At 38.0% G+C, this 26,575-nt stretch overlaps 1 protein-coding gene across 1 annotated transcript in view; it reads left to right on the plus strand.

Annotated features, from left to right (window-relative positions):
• The window catches only part of LOC149229730 (heat shock 70 kDa protein 14-like), a 162,145-nt gene extending 143,654 nt beyond the window's left edge, over window positions 1-18,491 (plus strand). The window contains exons 5-9 of the mRNA XM_089378716.1: window positions 10,625-10,810; window positions 11,077-11,223; window positions 11,329-11,478; window positions 17,629-17,759; window positions 17,878-18,491. Of these exons, the coding sequence (XP_089234842.1) occupies window positions 10,625-10,810; window positions 11,077-11,223; window positions 11,329-11,478; window positions 17,629-17,759; window positions 17,878-18,046 (783 nt within the window). The 3' untranslated portion in view covers window positions 18,047-18,491. The remainder of the gene's footprint in view (window positions 1-10,624; window positions 10,811-11,076; window positions 11,224-11,328; window positions 11,479-17,628; window positions 17,760-17,877) is intronic.
• The last annotated feature ends 8,084 nt before the right edge of the window (window positions 18,492-26,575 follow it).

Here is a 26,575-nt window from a genome sequence, read left to right on the forward strand (position 1 = left end):
GTTGATGAATGAGATTTTTATCTTACCCTTCAGTGGGATTATGATCATAACTTTGCTTAGATCGACTTCACCTTGAGTGCTAGAGACATGTGAGGAGTTGGGGGTGAAACTATCCCACTTTCTCTAACGCTGAGTAACTTGCAAGAAAATATTAGCTCCACCAGGAGGATCTACTATTTCGAGATACCCCACTTGCTACAACGCAACTTCCATCAATTTCCCACAAGCTCAATTGAAGATCCCCCCAGAGGGGATTGTGCAATGCAAGAGAATCGTGAGTACTTCATGATAACTAGAGTAAAAGTTTACTCTCCACGTAACAATGTTACTAATGAACCCTGCAACAATTTAGTGTTGGAAAATATATAACCTGCAGGCTATCTCATTAAGCATAAATTTGTGTAAAGGCTAAATACAAGAAAATAAAGCATACAAAAATTAATCCAGTACACAAAAAGAATAATTGCCAAATGGTTTCTTTATTAGATAGCATCAAGTGATCTCACAGTCAACAACAACTAATGGGAGGGGAAGCTAGCAATTTATAGAACTCATTGGTGATGACTAGTTTTCCCCTTCAAATAAAATATTAATATCTGGATTTGTCATCCACATTAGAATATTGGAGACTAAGTCGACCCACTAAGAAAATAATTCTTTTTATTATGTTTTTGCTCACATAATGGGTCAAGAAGAATAAATCGCTGCCAAGCAATGCAACACTGCCTTGGAGAAGGATCTGGAAGTCAACAAAATAATTAAATAGTGCCAAGTCATCTCCAATGTTCCTCTTCTAAGCGCAATGTTCCACTCGTGCCAACTCAACTTGCCTTGGAAATGGTGCTTCTCTCCCCGGGAAATTTGCTTTGTGAAATTTCCACTACCCAAAAGGTGCTATTAACCTAGTAAATTATTTCAATTACTTATGCACAACAAAATTAAATTTTCAGCTGAAAGTAATGAATAAAAAATATGAACAACACCATTCACCAAATTAAAATGCAACGAAACATACGAGAAACCAATCACACAAATGACATATTTTTGGACAAATGTCCCTAGAAAAACCCCAAGATGGGGAAAACCAATTTTCAGGATGAGGGTTTTATTATTAAATCTTCAACAAATCTGCTAATGAGAAATTACATTTATTTCTTGCCTGATACTAGCAAATTGATCTTCATTCCTGCTGATCAAATTGGCTAGGAAACCCCATTGCCCTCCTTTTGCAAATAGTATGACTCTCTCTCGATCCACACGTGCGGCCTAGAAGAACTCGAACTCTCGCAAATCGCATGACCCCTTCTTGGCTTGGAGAAATCTCGCTCCCTCTGCAGAAAATAACTCAGCCAACAAAACCTCCCTCAAACTCAGAAGTTGGAAGTCTCTCGAATGAAGAATATACCCTGGAAAAATCCTTTTCAATTACTGCTACTGAAACCCTCCTGGTGTCACGCTAAAAGCTAACCAAACAATACTCAACTCAATGTACTCCAGTGTTGTCCATTGACTTCCCTTTATAATCCTTTCCTGATAATTTATCATTCACAAATGAACGACAAATATTAGAAGTTATCTTGTCCCAATGGATGGCTAATATCATCTTAGAAACTTTAAGAAGCTTCTAGAGGCAAATCGACCTTATCTCAACTAATGCCAATTTGTAATATTTAAAAAACCATTAATTAACTTAATTAAGACATTTTCCTTAGGTGAAACTTAGGAAAAATTACACGGGCTTGGAGACAATTCATTTCTATGTGTTCCTAGCCTTAGTGACACCTCTCAAGGATAAAACACGTGTTTGAGCCACAATATTTAACACTCCCTCTTAGCGAGGAAGATGTTCTCAATAACACCTAACTTGTCCCAGAAGAAAACAAACTTCCCTTTTATCAAGGCCTTCGTCAGAATGTCTGCGACCTGTTGATCTGTAGGCACATATTGTAGTTGAACTAATCCAAACTGTACACAATCCTTGATGAAATGGGATCGTGTGTCGATATGTTTCGACTGATCATGAAATAATGGATTCTCAGATAGTTTGATGCAACTTTGATTGTCACAATGAATGATGGTCAACTCTGTCTCTTGACCAAATAGTGCTACTAGCAACTTCCGAAGCATATGGCCTCACTTGTTGCCATGCTCGCTACCTTGCTTCTGCAGAGCTTAATGCAATAGACTTTTGCCTCATGTTGTACCAAGGGACAATTGTTGATCCCATGCTAGGGTAACACCCTAAATTGCTTTTCTGGTCCATTGCATCACCTGCATAGTCTGCATCAGTGTAGCCAATCAACCTGCTACCATCATCCTAAGTATATTTCAAACCATACTTAACTATACCTCGTAGATATTGTAGAACATTCTTTGCCGCTGTCTAATGCACTCTCTTTGGTTTCATCATGAATTGACTAATAGAATTGATTGCAAAGCAAATATTCGATCTTGTGTTGACCAGATACATAAGACAACCAATAAGCTATCTATATAGGGTGGGGTCCATTGCTTTCTGCTTTGATGCATCAATCTTCCTTCAGTTAGTTACCATAGGTGTAGACATGGGTCTACAGTCCAACATTCTAGATTTCTTCAAGATCTCCAAAGCATATTTCCCTTGATCGAGGAAAATTTCCCCATCTATCTGCCACGCCTCTAGTCCTAGAAAATAGTGCATCAACCCCAAATCCTTCATCTTGAACACTGTTGTGAGGTCCCTCTTGCAGTCTTCTATGAGCCCCGATGGCCTAGTCAAAAATAGATCATCCACATACAAAACAAGAATGAGTGGTTCACCTCCAACCATAAGATAGTAGAGATCAGAATTTGCTTCACTCTTCACGAAGCCCATCGCCTGCAAGCATAGTTTTAAAATTCGGCCGATTCAAAACGGAAACGGCCGAGTTGATCCGTTTCATTGCCCAGAAATATGACTCGATGGAGGAAACGGTTCGGGAGGCCGAGTTAGCCATGACTCGGCCAACTCGGCCGTTTCCACATCTACTCGGCCGAGTCATTAAATCTGGCCAGTCACCCAAAAAAACAGGGATTTTTCTAATTTTTTTTAAACTTTTTAACATTTAGTTGATTGTTGGGGACTCCAAGATGTTTTCTAAATTGGTTAAGTGCTATTTGGGGTCCATTCCCCTCTCCTAGTATTGATATGCTATTCAAATTTCATGGTAATGTTAAATTCTTAAAGTAAAAGTGACATTCTCATTAATCTTCATTTTCATCCTTTTACTTAAATTTTTAACATTACCATGAAATGACTCAGGATGTTTGAGAGTGGTTCCGGCCTCATTGGATTTCATATGGAGAAAGTAGAATTTTAGATTTCATTTAAAATATAGCAGACTTATCAGTTTTTCAGGATTTCAGGATTGGAGGATTGCAATGTTTCCATTGAATTTTGTCATGTATCAGGGTATGGAACTCATATTTAATCAAGAGCACCAATCCCTCTATGTACCTTGATGTTAGTGACATTGGTTGTCGAAATCCTTTGGGATTCGCACCCAAACCAGGAGCTTCTGAAATGTCACTCCCACTCCTGTTTTCGCTCTCGCTCCCCACTTTCGCTCCCGCTCCCCACTTTCGCTCCCGCTCCCCACTTTCGCTCCCGCTCCCAAGTAACACTAAGCCAGATGATGTTGGCAACTCTCGCAGTTGCCAGTAGTACTAGTCACAGACTTTTGTTGTAGAGGCCATTTATAGCCTCCTTGGTTATGTGTTTTTGTTTTGATCTCTATATCAACATCGTGTATGTATTGGACAGTGCACTGGGTGCCATTTTGATATAATGGATATATTCATGAGCCTACTTTGATCATATGTTGTCTTCTATCTATATTCTAACGCTGTGTGTTTGGAAACATGAATGAAAATCTTTAAAATTATTTGTTTTTATAAAAAATAATTATTTAATGTATTTTTTACAACGACCGAGTCATTGAAATTGAGCCAGCCGAGTCGATACCGATACCGAGTCCGAGTCCGAGTCCGAGTCGACCCTCGGCCGAGTCGGAATCGGAGTCGGAGTTTTAAAACATTGCCTGCAAGTAGCTGCTAATACGACCATAGCAAGCCTTGGAGGTTTGCTTGAGCCTGTATAGTCCTCTCGTCAATTTGCATACATGTGTCTCCTTGCTGTATGCCTCAAACCTCTCTGACTGCTCGATGTACACCTCTTCTATGACTCCTTTGAGGAATGTTGTCTTAACATCCATCTGATGAACTTACCATCCCATCTGTGCTGCAAGTGAGATCACGACACTAATAGATGTATACTTGGCTACGAGAGCAAATTTCTCCTCATAATTTATTCCCCCTTGTTGAGAGAATCCCTTAGCCACGAACCTAGCTTTGAATTTTTCTCTGCTTCCATCTGCAACGTGCTTTATCTTATAGATCTAGCGGGAAACAACCACTGCCCTATCCAATGGTCTAGGCACCACTTCCCAAATATGTTCTTCATGGAGCGTTACTCCTCCACCATTGATGAGAAATGTAACTAGTTTCAGTCTTCGTAATTGTTGTACTCATTTCAATATGTATCTTATGTAACAAACAACAGAAGAAAAGAAAAGAAAAAGTTATTATTATTAGCGCATGGGTTTCATGCTCTTTATTGATGGTCTTTTAAGTAAAAGCATGTTCTTCATGCTTCTAGGGTTTGTTAGGTCTTTGGATTTATTGTCACGAGTCAAAGGAGTCAACATCATGTTTATAAGACCCTTCGGGGAAAAATGTAATTGTAAAGTGAAATATTTTTGTGTCTAGAAAGTCTGGAAACTCCAAAAGTACAAGTTGACCTAAAGGAGGAAATTTGACCCCCTAGAAAGGCTATATAAAGAAGCAGTTCAACCTCATTCAGCATGCACTCACTCAAGAAGTTCGATCTCAAGAAGGAATTTGATCAGTAGCTGGGAAGCAGGAAGAAGAAGAGTGAAGGCCTAGGAGAAGAAAGAAGGACGAAAAATCTTGTTTTTGGGCTCTATCTCTGTCACACTTGCAAAGTTCTAGGGTTTCTGGTGCTGTAGAAAGAGGCTGAAGTTGCAAGTTCAAATTGCAGGAGGACGAACTGTAGTATCTTGTTGCTAGCGGAAAGAATACCTTGCCTTGACCTCGTTCACCTTGGGAGGAGTTGTCTTGCTTTGGGAAGGTCTCACAAGGAAGCTATATTAGGGTTTTTGTAGCAGCTACAAGGCTGAAAGGACAAGGTCGAAGTTGCAGTTTGAAGCTAGTTAGTGCAGAATCAAGGAAGGACTTGTTGAAGGGTTGACTTGGTACTTGGAGAAGGACTTGGTCTAGGGTTTGGGTCTTTGTGTCTCACTTTGAAGCAAATTCTATAATAAAAGAAGAGTTTTCTGGGTTTTCTCCTTGGAGGGTTTTGCCCTAGTTGAGAGCCTAATTTCTGTGTCCTCCGTTGTTGTTTCATTCTTGATATTTGGTTGATGAAAAGATGTAACTAAACAACAAAAGAAGATTAACTAAGTTCACAAGAAAATATTAAGGTTAAGGAAAATAAGAATTAATAAGCTACCACATTGCACACTTTCCAACAACCTTAACATCCTGCCAAACCTGCTGCTGTGCAACCTCTTGATTGCTGGAAGGCTCACTGTCAATGAGCTGACTCATCAATGCCATGTAACTTGAATATCTCTCTAGTGGTCTTCTGTCCCTGGCGCTTGATCTAGGACCTCCCACAAACTCCTAAGCATCTCTCAATGTTTGAAGCACCTCGCGGTTCCTCCTGCCAAATAAAGTGGGTGGAGCTTCATTCTCCTAATCACGCCGTTGCTCCATATTTTGCGAACTCTCCTCAACACCTGTACCTATGCATGTACTAGTCATTGTACTCGTACTTGTGCTCTGTGCTTGAGATTGTTGTTCAACCCTTGGAGCTTCTGTCCACGGACTCTGATTAACTGTTGGCAACTCACGAGACCTATTGAAGGCTTTCTCCTCTTGAAACTTAACGTCTTGTCTCACAATGGTCTTTCGAGTTGCTAGGATATAGATCATGTATGCCTTGGATGTTTCGATGTAACCAATGAAATTCCCTTTCTCTATAGTCAAATTCAGCTTGGTATGCTTCTTGGCTGGAACGTGACAATAAGCAATACTATCAAAAATCTTGAAATGACTGACCTTTGGATTCTTCCTTGTAAATGCCTCCTTGGGTGTCATCTTTCCCAACACCTTATGTGGGACTCTATCTTGAATGTATACTGTTGTGCTACATGCTTATACCCAAAGATATCTAGGCATATCTTGCTCATATAGCATGGCCCTTGCTGCTTCGAATATGGTTCTATTCTTGTGTTCTGCAACCCCATTTTGCTGCGGGTTATATGGAGCTATCCATTTTCTCTTGATTCCTTCCTTGGCACATAATTCCTTGAAGTATTTATTGATATACTCACCTCATTTTTTGTCTGAAATACCTTTATCTTCTTTCTTATCGAGTTCTCCACAAGAGCCTTAAACTCTTGGAAGCGACTAAAGACTTCATCTTCTGTCTTTAGGAAGTATATATTGGTCTTCCTGGAGAAATCATCAATGAAAGTCATGAAATATTCATAACCCCTGAGAGACCGTGTGGACAAGGGACCACAAATATAAGAATGTATCAACTCTAAAACACACTTGGTTCTACTGTTACTCCTTGGAAATGCAACTTTTGCGAATTTTCCAAGTACGCCCCCTTTACATACGTCACTCTGCTCTAGACTCACCTCTGGAATACCTGTCACCGTTTCTCTGAACAACTTAAGCACTACATGATGGATATGACCCATCCTCCTATGCCACAACTCTCCCATACCTTTACCACAGCTATTGCTAACTAGTGCCTTTGGAGCTTCAAACTGCAACTTATACAACCTGTTGCTTCTAACCCCAATCTCCTTTGCTAACTTCGAATCCTGGTGTTTTAGATACACTTTCTGTCCTCGAAAGAGTACATTACTCCTTATCTGGAAGAGTAGATACTGAAATTAGATTCATACCCATACTTGGCACGTGAAACACATCTGTTATCTAGATTTTCTTGCTCGACTCCCTCTGAAATGTGGCTTTACCTCTCCCAATTGGAGTACACTTGTACTTGTTACCCATTTATACTAGCAATCTCATCTCCTCTGCTATGTAGCTGGAGAAATACTCTCTAACTCCTGTCATGTGACATGACGCCCCATTATTGATGTACCAAACACCTATTGTGGTTGAGCTAGATAGGCAAGCAATGACAACGAACTCATCCTCAATTCTTGAAGATAGTTCATCAATGTCTCCTAACGCTGTTGTCTGCTACCTCTTATTCTTTTCACCTTTCTTTCTGTTAGGACATTGACTAACATGGTGTCCTTGTTGATGACAACCAAAACACTTGATTTTACTCATGCCTTTCTTGTTCTTTTCTCCCTTGGGGTTAGACCCTTTTCTTGAGCCTTATTTGGGTTTTCCCTTTCTTCTAAGAGCATTGTTTTCGTCATCCTCACCCTTCTAGCCACTGCTGCTGGTTGCATTAACGTAGCTCTTCCTAAGCTCTTCTTGAGTGAAATCACTCCAAACACGATCCCAATTAGGAAGGTCTTGTCTTCTAGTAATCACCTGGACAAAGACGTCCCACTACTTTCAGAATCCATTCAGTGCAGTTCTCATGAGCTCTTCATCTTCCTCTTTTTCTCTGACAACTGCTAACTCGTCTCTGACTTGTCTGACCCTAGTAAGGTAGCTGACAACACTTTCTCCCTTGTTCTATCTGGGGTTTCGTAGCTTCTCTCTGAGGATCAATTTCTCGTTCACATTTGCACTTTGGAAAAGATTCAAGATGACATCCCACATCTTCTTACTGGTATGCAACTCTGCAATATGGTGTACGATATGATCTTTGACCCCATCTTGGATAATATGCCTATCTTTGACATCCTCCTTGCGGTAGGTTGCTAACTGCATTGGATTTGTTGGTACGACAACATTAGATGTTGTATAGTCCTTCAGTCCATGCTCCAACAACAAAAGTATCCTGGATTTGCAGAATACCAAAGTTTGATGCACCATCAAGTCTATCTTGATCCCTCTAACCAGTTGAAGCCATTTCTGATAGCATGTGAAATTTCGACTTCCCAAAAGATGCTATCAACCCAATAAATTATTCCAATTACTTATGCACAACAAAATTAAATTTTCTGCTAAAAGTAATGAATAAAAAACATGAACAACACCATTCACCAAATTAAAATGTAGTGGGACATATGAGAAACCAATCACAAATGGCACATATTTTTGGATAAATGTCCTGGAAAAACCCCAAGATGGGAAAAACCAGTTTTCAGGATGAGGGTTTTATTATTAAATCTTTAGCAAATCTGCTAATGATACATTACATTTATTGCTTGCCTGATATTGGAAAATCGATCTTCACCCCTGCTGATCAAATCGGCTAGGAAACCCCACGTCCCTCCTGCAAATCATACGGCCCTCTCTCGGCCCATACATGTGGCCTAGAAGAACTCAACCTCCTCTGGAAAATCACACGGCCCCTTCAAAGCTTTGAGAAAATCTCGGCCCCCTTTGCAGAAAATAACTTGGCTAGCAAAACTTCTCTCTGAAACTTAGAAGCTGGAAGTCTATCATATGAAGAATAGACCCCAAAAAAATCCTTTTCAATTACTACTGCTGAAACCATCCTTGTGTTATGCTTAAGGCTCACCCAACAATACTTACTCATTGTACTCCAATGCTGTTCATCGATTTCCCTCTATAATCTCTCATTCACAAATGAACGACCAAGATTAGAAGTTATCTTGCCCCAATCAATGGCTAAGATCATCTTAGAAACTTTCAAGAGGCTTCTAGAGACAAATTGACCTTATCTCAACTAATGATGATTCATTAACCAATTTTCCTAATTTTCAAATTAGGAAATATTTAAAAAATCAGTAATTAACTTAATTAAGACATCTTCCTTAGGTGAAACTGAAACATAGGAAAAATTACACGTGCTTGGAGATAATTCATTCCTCTGTGTTCCTAGCCTCAATGACACCTGTCAAGGCTAGAACACCTGTCTGAGCTACAATATTTAACATGCTCTGGCTGGAAAATAGTATTCTTTGACCTCCAACAACTATATTTTGTCTTAATTTTTATGTTATCTCAGGAATATAAATCTCCAATAGCTATTTTGACTTTACAAAAACTAATTTTTATTTTAATTTTGACTTTTCCAGGAATAATAACTGTAATTCGGCCCTCTTTGGAATTAGCTAAAGCGTTATCTCTTTGAGCCTAGCATTTTGCATTTTCCAGCTCCTTATACTATCTAGTGCCACCTCAAACCTTTGGTTAATTGAAAAAAGTCGATTTCCCTGCCACATCAGCTGGTCAAACCCTTGAAAATTGGTGAAATTTAGGGATCTTCAAAACCATGAAAGATAATTTTTTTTGAAACATGGGTTTTGTTCCTCTCGGCAAATAAATGATTTTGGACATAATGTATGTCCAAAAATATGCATTGTTCTAGCTGTTATGCCCTGGAAAAGCCTGTGCATCTTGTTTGACTGCCTTCGACCAGCTGTATCTTGAGAATGCCTCATCCAAATGGACAAATTCCATGTGGCATGTCATCCTCTCATTGAGGCTTGAGCTGTGCAATCTAACACCAAGTTGAATTTTTGACTTTCAGAACCCCTGGCCTAGGGAAATGTAAACTACATTGGGAAATGTGAAATTGTCACTGACTGTGAGACTGTTATATATGAGAAATATCTGAGGGATACAACACCATAGCCAAGGCCACATACAGACTGTAGACTCATATCCATGTGGAAAGACAGGTGCACCCTACATGACCTGGACTGGCCCCTACACTGGTGGTCACCCCTGCACTCCAAGGCTCCATAAAACCATGATTCTTCATGATAAGTCTACCAAGGTCCTCCATTTCCTATCAGAAATGAGATTGCCTCAATGAATCTTTCAAGGGATAGGGCATGGTCCGACCAAATAACAAGACTAAGTTACTAACTCAAATTGACACAAGGTCTAGGATGCCTACAAGGCCTTACATGGTTTTTGACTTGTGACCTTGGGCTTACAATGGTGTTTTAAGAATCCTGCAATAAATGTACAGGTACCCCTGCTGAAAGCGGGGTAACAGGATTTTTACCTAATACTCTTTGTTTTGTATTCTGGCAACAGTGGTTATGACTCTGGGCCCAACAAAAAAATCTTTTGAGAGTGTTTTCTTCTGTAGGTGTAGTTTGAACTTTGAAGTAGTAGCTTTCACAATCTTCAAAACTGTTGGTTTGGTGCAGTCTTCACTTTTTCACCTGTTTTTTCAGATGTTCAGAATCTGTTGAAAATAGTTTGAAACTTTGATCTGTCTACAAGAGTTCCAGCATTTCATTTGAATGAAACGTATAAATCTGGAACATCCATTTTTATGAATGTTTTGTCGTTTGTCTGAAAGTTGTGGTTTGATGATTACATGGCTATTTATTAGGCCTGACAGATGTTTCTTCTCATGGACAACTTACTGGGATTAATCCTATAGATGGAGGTCTATTCATTCAATATCATCAGCTCAATGAACTTGTTTTCTGTGCAGCATGAGGTAGTGAAAAAGAGAACTTCCATACAAGTGACTGGGGATATGTTGGGAGGCTTATCACAAGTTGAAAGAAAAAAAGCAAAAGATAAAGAGGATGATTTAGCAATTCAAGATAAAATTATGGAGGAGACTAAAGATAAGAGGAATGCTGTGGAGTCTTATGTATATGATATGCGTAATAAGGTATGCTGCATACATTTGTAACTCATCTCTGTATTGTACTTGTTTAATATTTCGTCTCTAGTTCTTTTTGGATTATCCTCTAGTTATATACACACATTAGAAATGTACACTAATGTGTTCATATGGCAATCTATGTTTTGAATCTTGATAACTTTCTGCCTAAATGCTGTAGTGCATAGACAGGTTTGAACTTTGAAGAGTTATACCTACTTTTGGAAGATATTATGTTGTATTTTTTTTAATAATCATTCACTCAACACTTCCAGCTTTTTAACAAGTACCATAACTATGCAACGGAGTTTGAGCGGAAAGAACTTACTCAAAGGTTGCAGAATACTGAAGATTGGCTGTATGAAGAGGGTGACGATGAATCCAAAGGGGTATATGTAGCTAAGCTTGATGAACTCAAAAAGGTAAGCGTTGTGCAAGCACACCATATATATGTATTACGTAGATAGTAATTGGTTGAACATTGAGTGCCACCTGATGTTACAATGTTATTTTTTGGTGCTTATCAGATTGGAGATCCCATAGAACAAAGATACAAGGAGGAAGAAGCCCGTGCAGCAGCAGTTAAGGGTTTACAATATTATATTAGAGAATACCGAAATGCAGCTATGCTAGGAGATACTGGGCTTCATCATATAGAAACCAAAGACAAACGAAAGGTATTTTTCATCATGTCTATACTGGTTAGCATGAGTTTTTAATGTTGTTTTTGTTTTTTTCAATGTGTCTCCGAGATGCAAATCAGTACTCCGACAATTTAACTGTGGTACCAATTTCATTCCTAGTTTGTCTATACCCAAGATTGGGCAGCATTCTTGCATGTGTCAACTTTTTCATATTTTATCTATCCTTGTATATATTCAAGCAGCTGTGGTTGCAAAGTACATTATCCTTTTATCTCATGTTTTGTTGAAAAGTGTAACTAGGTTCGGTCTTCATAATGACATGTAATTGTGGTTTTTGTAAATGATGAAAAAGAAGAAAAATAAAATTATTATTGTAATGCTTGCTTCATGGGTTTCATGAGCAAGAGATTTGATTTTTATATGGCTCCCATTGAGAGCCTTTGGGATTTGCCATTAAAGTAAAAAAGAGTCAATGTCATGTATGAAGAACCCTTCTTGGGCATATTACAAATGTATACGAGTCTATTGAATTGTCTAGAAGCTCTCCAAAGACAAGCACAAGTTCTCCTCTTCAAAGTCGGCCTCAAAATGAAGTAGAAGACTCATGTCGGCTCACCTAATTAGAGACACATCCCTTCATAAGGTCATGTCAGTTTATATTCATAGGAGACTACTATAAATATGCACCTTGGCCTATTCCATAGAGAAAAAAATTTGGATTATTTCCGAGATTCGCATGACTATTTCAGAGAGGAAGAGAAACATAGTCCGGTAAGGAGATTACAGTTCGGTGAAGGGTCAAGGAGTTCAGTTTATGTTTGAAATTGAGATCATAGTTACAGTGACAAGCATTTCGGAAAAGGAACTCGGATAGGTGATCTTATCTTCGGTGCTACTACAACAAGAGTTTGCAGTATACACACAGTAATGAAGTCTCACCACAGTGATACAATCTCGGTGGAATCTTAGTAAAGGTCTTGGTGCTATCTTAAAGGAAAGATATTAGTGCTATCTCAAGAAAAAAGGTCTCGGTGCTAGCTCAGGGAGAAGTCTTGATGCACCACAGAAGGAATCAATGTTATCACGTGGAAAAAGGATTCAGTGCCATCACAAAAGTAAGGTCTTGTAAATATGACAACAAAGAGGTCTCATAGCAAAGGAGATATCGATATGAAGATAGTGATAAGATCTCGGTGGTGACAATGTCTCGATGCTAAGAAGGTCAAAGTGGAAGAGGAGTCAAGAAGAAGGTTGACTGTCAAGAGAACTTATGTCTTGGTCTTGGAGTGGCAAATAGGTCAAGGGTCTTGGTCTTGGTATTCGTCAATTGGAATCTCTATAAGAAGAATCTTGTGTGGGTTTTCCTCTCAAAGAGTGAGAGGTTTTGGCCCTGGCTCATAGCCTACATCATGTGTCTCTTGTTTATTTATATTCATGCATTGGTAGTTGTTTGATGAAGAAGAACACTAATAACTTAAGTAAAGAAGATCCTAATCTAAAGTTGTAAAAAGCACTAACAAGTAGTTACTAATTAAAGAGAAATCACCTAACTATTGATGCCCTAGATTTTTCAACATGGTATCAGAGCTAAGGTGACAAAATCAAGAAGGGGCATCTTATCAAGGGACACTCAAGGATTGAATCTCGAGAAAGGCATCAAATCAAGTCGAAGGATATCAAAGTGAAGTCGAGATCTACATTGAAATATCAAACCCTAGATCGAAGAAGAAGTCTACACCAACAAAACTTTTGGATCCTCTAGTCATCATCAAAAGACCAAAAATACCCTCATCAAGTTGAAGAGATCTACAAAGCAAGGTAGCCCAAAGTATAGACATCCAAGAGAAGCACTTCAAGGACAAAGATCACATTATCTTGGAGAAAGTTGAAACCCTAGAAGCATTTATTGGATCTACATTCATTCACCATCGAAGAAGTCGAAGTATCTTGAAGGCTAATTATCCAAAGAAGGTTAAAGGCATTATCATCATCTTCAAAAGCTATAAGGCAAGTTCCCTCTCATTGAAGCAAGGACCCCTCCCTTATCCTTAAAGAAGATCATCCGAGGAAGCATCAAGACATCCTCATCAATCACCATCAACAAAGGGAGCTAGATCAAAAGGCGTTGTCATCATAAAAGGGACAATCTCCTTTTTATTGAAGAAGGGATTTCATTTGGAAGAAGATCATAGAAAAGGACACTAATACATCTTCGTCAACCACCATCAAAGGGATCAAGTTGAATATTTCATCTTCACTTGTCAAGTAAGTATCTTTTATTCTATAATCTAATCTAGTAAACTGACTTCGTTTGGCAAGGAGATCTTTTGATCGTATCTTTAGTAAATCTTTTCTTTGTCTCTTATTTTCCTAGGAACTCCTTTGTTGCTGCATATCAATAAACCCTAGGCCATATGTGCCTTTGCTATTCTAGAAGCGTGATGTGCTATTTCTTAGTAAAGAGTTTTAAGCCATTATCCATCATTGAGTATCTCTACCTAGCCTATGCTTTTATCACCTTGAACCCTACAACATAGAATATCCTCTTAGGTGATCACTAAGAAACCTCTCTTGTGGTGAAATTCCACTAAAGAGCAGGACGAAGATCACTGAGGTGATAGTGGAAATCTACCCCATTGTTGCAAGAAAGTCTAGCCTTTGCCTTGTAATTTTTCTCACAAGGCCTACTAGGTTTTGAGGCAACATGGGGTAATAAAGGCAATATATCTTAAAAGTTTCATTTTAGCCAACTAGAGTGTAGCAAGGGTCTAGAGATGATGTGTTTCAACTATCACTAGAAGCAAGGGCCCATGCACTAGATCCATAAATTTTGAAATGAGGAATAGAAGGATTGCTACATACCATTTCTCATAAGGAGTCATAATAGTGGCAACATGAGTAGATATTCTATTGATGATATGGTCTATGAAAACAACCACCTCTATGTTGAATGAAACCTTCATTTTCTTGGAGTGAAGCATGCAATGAGCAATTTCTATGATATCTCTATTCTTTCATTTTGCTAAGTCATTTTTCTATGGAGTGTAAGGAATGATTCTTTTCCAAGAGATGCCTTGAGATACAAAAAATGATTGGAAAATGTTGCTAACATATTCACCTCTTCCATCAACTCTAAGGCGCTTGTTTTTCTTGTTGCGTTGATTTTCAATAAGAGATTTCGATTCCAAAATTTTCCAGACCTAGATTTGAATTTGCCAAAGCTTGCCTTGCTTTGGCCTTAGGAAAGGACTCGTGATGATGTTTCCCCACTACAGACCCCCTCATAGACACCACTAGGTGAATCAATATGTGGAAATTCATCAACCATACGTAATTGACTCATATGTTTCAAAGATCTATAGTTGGTGTGATCAGGTTATTGATGCAATATCATTTTGGTGTCATTGATATTGGCTACCATAGTTACAAATCCTTTTTTCTTTGAGGAAGTAATTTTCCCCAACTTGCACATATGATTGGAGGCATCACAATATCTTGGGGAAACCACATTGAAGCCATGACTTATGTTCTTTACAGCCAATTGAGCCAATGATACTTCTGTGTTTTTATTGGTGTATGTAATGTGGAAATGGAAAATAGATTTGGTCCAACCTCTCGAATATGAGGAACGTCTCCAACTTTGTAGTATCAATGATGACACTAGCACAACCTACAACCTATATCGCTGAATTGTCACCAATAACCTCTTTCTCTCCACTGTGTTCCTATCTATAATTAGAGAGGAGGTGTTCATGTTGGTCATGTGTTGGGTAGCTCTAATATCAACAATTAATTCTTGCTGAGAAGAAGAGGACACAAGTGTGGAGTGTATTGCCAAATGTGCACCATGAATAGGTCCAAGATTTTCATCAAAAAGGTATTTAGTGCCTATCCTCGATCTTGCAAACTCTTCAACTTTTTGTGGATGAGCAATGCAAGACTTGAAGGGATTACCCTTCTTATGACAATGGCAACAAGTGATTTTTTTCTTCTTGGAGGCTTTAGATTCCCTTTAGGCTTTACATCGGCTAGACTTAGATTTAAGAGGAGTTGTGGATGGGCTTGATCTTGTGGGGGAGGGTAGGGGGGTGGTAGATGGGTAACTCATCCATATTACTTGATGTAACTTGATGTCAAATGATATTAGAGAACCTCCTTAAGAGTCAGAGTTACATGATCCTTGACAACAAAGTAATGTTGCGTAGAATATAGGAGAAAAATATATAATTAGAGATTACTCAACATTTCAGAATTGATTTGCCTTTAGATTTTGCTTGAATAGTGTTAGCTTTTGGGTTTTTAAACCTTGAAATATGGTCAATCATGTTGAAGTTTCCTATCTCGAGGTTGTAGGGTTCTCTTTCAAGTTGGTTGTGTTAAACAATGTTCATTGTTCCAAAGAGAAGTTTGAAAGGTATCCTAATTGTCCTTCTCATGTTTGTTATCCTTTGTACGATGAATGAGATTTAGGCTCAACATAAATAGTGGTCAACCCAAGAGGTTTCTTCATCTTTAAACATACAAGGTCATAATTGTCATCATCTTATGTGGGAAACAACCTCACCAAGTACATCCATAATTTTTTGCTTCAAAGTAGGGCAATGATTTGATTCTCCTAAGAATGATTGTTGGCCCCATTTAGAGGTGGAAACAACCACTAGGTGACTCTAGGAATGAAAGCATATTATCCTTAAGAAGTATGAAAATTACCAAAGATTGCACTAGAGGGAAGGAGCAACCCGAGAATAGGGTTTGTATCTCAAGAACCTCTAGTGAAACCCTAAAAGAGATGGTCCAAGAAAACCCTAGTTTCCCAATGTAATGAAGAAACCACTAGCCAAGAGTTTTTGAACCAGCCAAAAGAATTGAGTAAGGTTCACATCCACTTTGATATCATGTTGAGATTGACAAGGAAGGCAGGGAATCAAGTGGAACCAAACAAACCCAAATTATGAAGTAATACTATCACAAGTTGCACTAGAGGGGTATAACCCTAGTTCACTAGAGAGAGAAAAATATGCCCAAGTACAAGTGTGCTACTCAATAAATGCAAAAGTACACCAGGGAAAAAAACGCTAAACACAAGAAAACACCAAAGGTGAGATGATACAAATACGGGTTGAGTGTATTTATACACAATTCAAGTGAGTCATCTCCTCAAGAGGGGGTTATGGACCCACAAAACAAGTGCATACACTCCAAGAGGGTTATTGAGTCTAAGTTTAACTAGGTCAACCTTAACCATGCCGAGCAATAATGATACATGAGCAGGTGGCCATATGTACAGATTACACCAATAATTCGAACAATGTATGCACTGATCTTTCACCTGTCCAAAGACAAAAGGGCTTTCAGCTAGGCTGATTACTTTCTAATGATTGAGTCTTTGTAAAGAACGACACATTTAGTGGTTCTTTATGCAGTTCAAGTAATTACAAGGATTGCGTTGGCAACTCAGGTCAGAGCTCATAAATAGCACTCTTCAGATCAACTTCCTGGAATACTTGGTTGAAAAATCTTGTCATTGATAGAAATCAGATAGTTAGTTAGGGATTTATTCACAAGTCTGGAATTGCTTAAGGTGTAGAACATTATATAAATACGTTGTTTTTCAGATGTTCATCCACAAGGAAGAACCCCTTTATGACATTTATAGTTTGCAGACATTCCTAAAGCAGATACACATAAAAACGTAGTTTCAAGAGCAGCTTTCTTATTATTCTCCCATGTTGCATCCAGTGCAGCAAAATTATTGGTAATGGAGTTTTTAAACAAATTTGGCTGCATTCAATGGACCTCTTTCTTTTCTAAAATTCTCAAATTATTGAGAGTACTACTTTCAGTCTTAGTTTTGCATTATGAATATTTGTTAATTACTAATGTGATGCCTAAGAAATTCTAAAGGAATGCCAATTGTGTAATTAGTTTTATTGGTTTTAAACTATGAAATAACTTTTGCAAAGTGGTCCTTACTACTTAGTTCTGGTCTGATTTCTTTGTTTTATTGAGTGTTTCTGTTTAGGCTGGCTTGGATGAAATCATCCATTTGGGGATATGCACAGGCCTGTATTAATATCATGTTTTTAAACTTCTAGATGTCAAGCATTTCGCCTTCAGGGCATGCTGGTACCCTGTTTTAAAACTTTACTGTTTGCTTATTTCCTGGTATCTACTTTCGGACAGGTTATTCTAGAGTGTGATGATGCAGAAGCTTGGCTGACAGAGAAAAACCAACAGCAGGATACCATTGCCAAGTGTGAAAATCCCATACTACTCTCTACTGACATTAGAAAAAGGACTGAGGCTTTAGTGAGGTAAAATTCCCTGCTGCTCATATCTAAAGGTTTCTGCAATTTCATGTTTCTGGTGTTGGTGACAGTTTTCTTAAATGCTTCACTAAACTTGTTTGTCTGTTTTTTTTTTCTTTCCTAGTGTTTGCAATCCTATCTTCACAAAACCTAGGACTGGCCCATCAAAATCTTCTTCAAAGACAGGTGATGCAAAAGATTCAAAGCAGAACACATCTAGTGGAGGTGAACAATCATCAGAGCCAATGGATACTGACCAACCACAGGATCCTGTGAGCATGCAAACAGATTGAGCGATTTAACTTCACACAAGGGCGCGATAAGGCTAGGAAATATGTTCAGGATGGAATGACATGAGTTTTATATTGGTCCCATGTCCAATACTTTAAGTTTGTACTAAGTCTGTTAATAGAATAGTAGGTTCTGCCTCTTACTTTCTGGGGTTGATACTAGTGCGAAGGGTGATCTTTCAGACTAATAATGGGTACTAGTTAAGCACAACTGATGTGGATGTGTTGGATTTTGTCTTTATCCACTCCACGTTCTAATGAAGAGTGTAGAGCTACTTAATGGAAAAAATAGTGTCTGTCACATTGTTTAGTGGGTTGATACCTATGGAGCATTGTCCTTGTCTCTCCAGAATAATAACATGTGCTAATGCACTTGTGGATATGTAAACTGCACTCTGGCTATTGGGCCAAAGTTCTAACAAATATGTAATTAGAAAGCAATTTAGCATTTCTGAGTAAAATCCACCATGAATAACTTGTAGTGAAACTTCTGAATATCCTCCGGAGAAAGACAAATAGAGTAATATATCATGGCAACATTTCTCTTAGGGGCATTTCAATAGAGTCATTCTTGAAAAGCTTTGAACTTTCCTCTTGAAGACACTATTCAAAGATGGCATTTGTCAAGGAGCAAAAATTGATGCTATATATCTGGCATCTCCTTGAACATATGGCATTTTAAGTATAGAAGATTCAGGTAGGTTGAATGCAAGTACCATGTCTCTTGAAGCAAAACACTCTTTCTGGAGGATAATTGGTTAGAGATAACTTTCTTTGAATTACAATATTCATTTCTTGTTGATTATTGATACAGTAGGGTGAATTGCAAATTTAAGAAATGGTTGTTGCTGTCCTACAGCTGTTGAAACTTGAAAGTTTGTAATCACAGTATTATTTATTTTTCAATACTCCAAGATAGAAATCATAGAAATTGTATATTATGCATTCTAGTGGTTATGAGGACAGCACATCTAGATGTTAATCGAGCAGTAGAATGATGAATGAACTTTATACTGCAATGGGGGTATTATGCCATTGTTGAGGTTGCTCTCCCGTTGTCAGATAACAATTTTTATGAGCGGTATACTATTTAAAAGAATCCTTTGGGGTGGGGTAGGCTGGGCTGGGTGAGGTGGGGGAGGTAAACGTAGGGGAGAAGGGTGAATGTAAGATTTGTGGCACAGATTCAACAAACAAGTTCATATTCTCCACTCTGACAGGTGGATATGTGGACTTGTAATGATTGTATAGTATTTATGACCAAGGAAATCAGAATACACATCAGTTATTTGAATTTTCGGTTCATTCTAATTGTGTTTAAAATATCAGCATAAATTCACGTTTGAAACTTAAAGGTAATTTTAGTTATAAGAAACATGGTAATAGTTCCTATGCATTATGGAGTTTAACCCATGAGTCTGGTTATGAGATGGATTTATATTCATAAAGAACATGCATTGTTGTTTTGTTTCACAATCAGACTAATAATTATAGATTTCAACATTGGTATTTGAGAGTTAAGTTGCATTTGAATCCAAGGATAGTTGGACTAGCAATCAACTAAATGTAAAGCCAAATAGGCTATTTATTTAGAAGAAAGCCAATTAACAGAAGGATGCATTCCCTAGGGGTGGGTACTACCAGATAGATATATGGGTGTTTGGGATGTCTTGGAAAGGCCTCTCAATTTTGGGGACATCTTCAGGGGAATGATCCCTTCCCACAGAAAAAGAAAGTAAACGGAATTGAATTGATACTCATAATTATGCAATTGTGAATTGATTTTTTTTGGTTTGGGGTATGTTATCACTCGAATTGACACTCTTTAAAGATTGGGTTGAAGAAGACAATATTGCAAGGAAATCTTCTCGAATGACAATCTTGAGGCAATGCCATTCTCATCTCAAAGATTCTCACTTTAGGATTGGTACATTCCAACCCAAGGTGGTGTTCTTTAAATGGTTTAGGGATTCAATCAATGTTTGTACTCTAGATATGGCAACGAAGCTCTCAAGGTAAAAGGTATTACTATTCAATGATAAGCATTAAAGTATTTGGTCACAAATTGCAGTGCCTATACTAGTCGGGTAGTGTAGTCGACTCTAAGGACGTTGGCTACTAAAGTGGGGTAGAACTACTTTTCACCAATGACTTGAGCATTAACCATGTCAAGGGCCATATACTTTGATAGAATCTTGCTCATTGATACATGGCATACTTCAATTCACTTATCAATAATGGAGGCAAAATTTGAGAAAAAGGACCTTCATAGAGCAATCAATTGAAATCAAAGGAACAAACAAGTGGGTTAATCAACAATTTTGTTGATTGGAGTTGCAAATACATTACATGCTTTGAGAAACGAGAATTCCACTATCTTGCGTTTATAAATAATAATTAGGGGTTGGCAAGAACCACCACTATTATCTGCTTGAAGACGTAGGAGACAATACATTGTGGACCTTAGAGGTACATTGAACTCATTGACGTTTCATACTAAAGGTATGAAACTTAAACATATGATATGAAGCCTATGGAATGATGATATTTTTTCCTTAAACAAACCAACAAGGAACCATTAAACACAAATGGTAACCGCTCTTCAATTTACCTCCTTTTGCTTAAATATCTAGTCTTGTGTGCCCAAAGACCATTGGAAGATAGTGGAATGCATTACTGATGGCCCAATGAAAGGACATTGCAACACTCACAATGAAAGAGTGTCATCCCATTTACCTTTTCCATGATTTGGTCATCAACGCCAATCAACCCACTGCCAGACCAAAGAACACCTTATTTGATACCCGGGTACTTAGTCAATCACCTAATGATTAATTCTTCTTGATATTGTATCTATTTAGGAACCTACAGATGCGTGCTTATTATTATTTGAGTTTCCATGATGGCACAAGTAAACATTGGTTGTCTAGAGATTGAATTTTGTTAAAAAACAATGGTTGTAGTTTTGGTGTGATTATATCACAAGGATACTTTGGTTGATGGTTTTTTCGAGGGTTTTAGTTCTTTCTTTTAGTATGGCTGCCTTTATTAGGGCTCTACCACTTTCTTTTCTTCTTAGCCTTACTCTAGATTCTTGTATATTTTTTGATACTTCCAATGGTGAGCCCTACGACCATGTGGAATGTTTGATTGGTTCACATTATCTCCATTTAGAGTTGTGTCATACCTATGTGATCTTGATGACACTGTCATGTAGAGATCCAAGAGTGGCTGTAGTTTTCACTGAGACAACTTTGGGTGTTTTGCCCGTTTCCTTTCCTGGCCCTTTCCGTTTGCACAAGATGGTGCCACATGGCTTCATTTCATGCTTCTGTGCAGCTCTAATGACTTGTGCACTTCTTTGCATACTACTCTGAATCCACCCTCGTTCACAGACGCAAAATCCTTACGAATTATGATTGGTACTCGAAGTTGCATTCGTTAACACTGGGTTTCTCCAAACTCCATTTCTTTCTGTTTGACATTGATGATTTATGGACGTATTATGGGGTGAAATCAACATTAGAAAGGTTCTCATTTGACATCAATAGTCCGTGAGTGCTCAACTTTACAAAGTTCACCTTTTGACATTGACAGTCCGTGAGTGGTAAAATTGGAATTATCACGTGGTCACATAGCTTTTATGGTTTAGGGGTTGAGGATTGGACAAGTTCTTTGCAGGGGTTCTCAACAAATACATTCAGAGGACATATCAGTATCACGTTCATATCAGTACGAAAAGGGACATGTTTTCATTGTTGCAATAGGTTTCAATATTGCATGTTTCTTGTAGCCCTTAGAGCGAATATGGGAGGTCAAAGACTCATGAGGAGTATAGTTAAATTTTCAAGATTCACTTTCTTGGATTTTTAAAATTTTTTTTTCCCTGAATTCTAATCACATAGTTGAGGACCATTTATGAGTGTTCCTATGATCCAAATTTGAGGCCAATCATAACTTTGGATCAATTTAACTTTGGATCAATCGTAATTTTGGATCCACCAAGTGTCTATTGGGATCAAATCTCTTAAAATGCAAACTTCTTTTGGAGTGCAAAACTTGAGCAAAGATTTGCACCTTGAAATATTTGATACCTATTGACATTTGATAGATTCGAAGTTAAGATGGATCTATGTTGATTCTTTATAATATATAAATTTCACATTTTATACATAATATTTTTATTTTTAGTTTTTATTAAAACCCTCATTTTATATATAGATATATATGAAAAATTTCTGATATGTTTTATAATTAAGAAAAAAAAAACTTTTGGTAGAATTTGTTTAATGTAATATGCATGACATAAATTATATATATATATATATATATATATATATATATATATATTATTAATATTATATTATTAATTAAATAACTATCATTCATTTTTTTTTTGTAAGTCGAACAACTTGCATTAATAAATGATCAAAGAAATCTAGAATTTATATATCTTATTGTGCCTACTAGTTTGCCAAATGGGAAACCAGACTATTCATCAATTTGCGCCCCTGAGAGTTTTGAAAGTAATTATATATTTGGATACATGTAATGGATGAAGATATGTGGTGTGAATTTGATGGCGTGATTTGATATTGTGAAACTTCGGTCAACATTAAGCTTATGGATTTTTAGAATTTGGTCATATTTTTGGAGATCAAGCGTTGCGTGCAACATGGGGTCAAATTTCAAGTCATTTTGAGAATTTTGATTTTGGTTGCTAAAAGGGTTTTTGAAACCTTCTATAACTTTTTTTTTTGGGGGGGGGGGGGGGGAGGAGGGGGAGATTGCTATTCATTTGTAGACTTTTGGTTTTTGTTTAGAAGCTGATTTCTCATGAGTTCCATAATGAAACTAGGTATCAGTTAATTCCCAAAATGCCTTGGGATGAAAGAGTCTATCATCTTTGTGACACAAAGGATATATTATTTATAATTTATTTATTTTTACTGTTATTTAATTATAATTTTATTCTTCGAGTTTTAAATTTATTATTAAGTATCCCCGATGGGGGTGACAACTCATAGGGCCTCGGGCACTGTGGATGGGGTTCATCAACCCATGAGTCCTCTCGATAGCCAATGATTTATTATGAGGCAGTTGGGCTGCATGCGTGCTTGTGGGAAGATCAAAGCCATCGCAGGTTGGCCTTTAATGGTTATCAGACAAGTCATGTTGAACACTTGAATTTTATACTTGCGAGGAGAATGGAGGCATGCCCGATGATGGCAAATGGATCAGCATGAAAATCAGGAAGAATACTCGACAAGCTGTATAGTTGGGTGTTGAGGGAGGAGCAAAAAACGAGAGCAAGGCTCTTTGCCTTAGCCCAGCGGTGGAAGGGGGAATTCAGTGACAAATTTGCCCTCAGATCCATCAAGAGCAAGAACCCCAATGCGAGGTATCTAGAAAATAGGAATTGAGGTATGGGATTAGACATCTCAAGAAGCCGGCGATTTATAAGGTTGAAGCAACCTCGTTGGATTTGGTCGTCGAACTGTTGTGGGTCATCGACACTAGGTGCAAAGTTTAATTGTGTATTTTCAATCCTTAGTTTTCTTGTGTGTGCTGAAGAGGAGGGGTTGTCTGGTAAGGTGTGTCGTGGTTTGTATTTTTATTTAAATATGGGAAGTTGAGAAGTTCGGTAGTTGGTTGGTCGGGGGTGAATTATAACCTTGGGAACTTTTGTGTTGCATGTGCTTTGGCTTTTGATTGTGCTTCAGTTTGGAACTCTTGACGAAAGGGAAAGGTTAGCAGGATGGTTATTTGTATTGCCCCAGCAGTTCTGGAATTATTCCTTGCATTCCAGAATGAGTTCCATTTGAATTTCTTGGGGAGGTTGAAGGGGCTCTCACCTTCTATGGGTTCAAGTTAGGTAGCGACGAAGTGAATGACTACCTGCATAATTTGGTGGTCTCAGTGGTAGTTCGAGGCGATGTCTCTGGCAAGCAGTTTTGTTCTGGGGTTCTTCGAAGTCGACGGCCCCAAGGGTGACAAAGGGGCATCTAGGGGTGTCTTGGCGAGCTAACGGGGGCACATAATTTCTTAGTCAAGGATTTCAGAAGGAGTTACTGAAGATGCATCCTCAGCGAGGTTGGGCACGTCGGGGGTTGGAGGAGGGGTTTTTAGGCAAGACCACTGCATAATGAGAAGGGTCAGGGAGAAACCATGGACCTGCTTCTATCTCATTCTTTTTCCTCAGGGTTCAACATTCCCCTGTCTCCAGACAATGCGAATATCATTCAACAATTGAGTAGCTCTTTGGACTAGCTAAATAGGGCCCGACAAGATGATCATAATGACATTCTAAGGGGTTGTCTGGTAAGGTGTGTCGTGGTTTATATTTTTATTTAAATATGGGAAGTTGAGAAGTTTGGTAGTTGGTTAGCTGGGGATGAATTATTACCTTGGGAACTTGTGTGTTGCATGTGCTTTGGATTTTGATTGTGCTTGGGTTTGGAACTCTTGACGAAAGGGCAAGATTAGCAGGATAATTATTTGTATTGCCCCACCAGTTTTGGAATTCATTGCATTCCAGAACGAGTTCCATTTGAATTTCTTGGGGAGGTTGAAGGGGCTTGGAGGCAATGTCTCTGGCAAGCGGTTTTTGTTTTGGGGGTCTTTGAAGTCGACGACCCAAGGGTGACAAAGGCGCATCCAGGGGTGTCTTGGTGGGCTGACTAGGGCAACAGAGGCACATAATTTCTTAGTCAAGAATTTCAGAAGGAGTTATTGAAGATGCACCCTCAGTGAGGTTGGGCACATTTGGGGGTTGGAGGAGAGGGGTTTTTAGGTAAGACCACTGCATAATGAGAAGGGTCAGGGAGAAACCATGGACATGCTTCTCTCTCATTCTTTTTCCTCAAGGATCAATGCTCCCTTGTCTCCAGACAATGCGAATATCATTCAACAATTGAGTAGCTCGTTGGACTAGCTAAACAGGGCTTGGCAAGATGATCATAATGACATTCTAGATTTCATGAATCACATTCAGTGAAACCTATGGGAGATGCATGATAAATTGGTCAGTCTATGGAGAGGGTAGTGGCACATCCAAGAAATGATTGATCGTATAAAAACCTGGTTGGCTCACATGGAGGGGCATATTCATTGTGACTTCAATCCCCTGCTATCCCTTGGCTCGGGCCCAAATCACCTTGTTCTGATAAATTCCGAAGATGTCTAATAATTGTTGGTTGTCTTTTGGTCTTAATAGTCTTTTGGCACTTTTTTTCCTGTCAGTATATGTAAACCTGTGTCATTTTAGAGTTTTGCTTTGTATCTCAATATGCATCTATTGGCCAATAAATCTAGTAAGAGTGAGGCTAATAGGTTTTTGAGAAATGCAGGTGGAAAATGTAATCTTCTGAATTAATAGAAAACTTTGATTTACAAAAAATATAAAATTATTATTAAGTATATTAAAAAATTAACAATATATATAATCAATTATAAATTGCTTTAAATAAATTATAATATAAATCTGCATATTTACACACTACATTAATTTTTATTTACAAGAATTTTAAATTCTTATTATGTTTTATTTTCGTCTCTTAATTCTAAATTAACCCAAATTACTTGCAACTTTCATTAATGAGACAATATAGATCAATGTGATTTGCCATACATTTAGTGTGATGTAGTATACACTTTTCTATTTTATTATTTTCCTTACAAGATACATTTTAGACCCAAATTTACTAGTGTTACTAGTGTAGGGTTAGGTGGAGTCATCCTTCTTTGGTTGCTTGATCCCTTGGTTGCTTTTAATCATTTTATCTTATGTTGTTCTTTCTTGTTCAATCACATGGGAGTTTATGTGGGATGATTCCCCATTTATAATAATGGTGCAACAACATCCTTGTCTACCTCCCATGTTTCTATCCTCTTCATTTTAGTGTTAGTGCTAGCTTTGTTCATACTTATCTTTCTATTATGTCTCTACTATAGGTTTTGTATCCTAATATCTAACAGTTTGTAAGGGTACACAATATCCATATCTCATTATCAAGAAATTGTGCCTTGAAACCCTATGTGGATATCTTTCTAATGCATCATAAGTGACCAAGTTTACAATTCTATGGTAGGCCAAAGCTATTGGTTTCACACTTATATGCTTTAGTACTCATTTCTTTGACGGATTGGAGAAAATAAATGTGGAACACTTTTGTTGTCTTCATGTCCCAAATGCTAGTAATACCTCAACTAAACATAATAATATGAAATGATAGACATGCAATAAGCTATGCTTTCCTTCATATAGTATATACTTTTTCAGGGGGAGGGCCACCTCACTCTAGGTTTTTGGAAGGCTAGTTCTTTTTACACCTTCCTTAGTGTCCTCCATAGTTTCATATGGTAAGAGCAAGTTCTACTTGGCATATTGGAGTACAAATTATCATCTTTGTTCCAAGGTTGTCTAATAGGTACCCCTAACACTCTTGTAATAGTGCCCACGTTGACATGAAATATATATCCCTTTGATTACATTAACGTGCCTATGATACTACCCTCAAGTTGTGTTAATCC

Source organism: Pinus tabuliformis, chromosome J, assembly GCF_031772625.1.
Source record: "Pinus tabuliformis cultivar Carrire ecotype Pingquan chromosome J, CPIR1, whole genome shotgun sequence".
Taxonomy (NCBI): Eukaryota; Viridiplantae; Streptophyta; class Pinopsida; order Pinales; family Pinaceae; genus Pinus; species Pinus tabuliformis.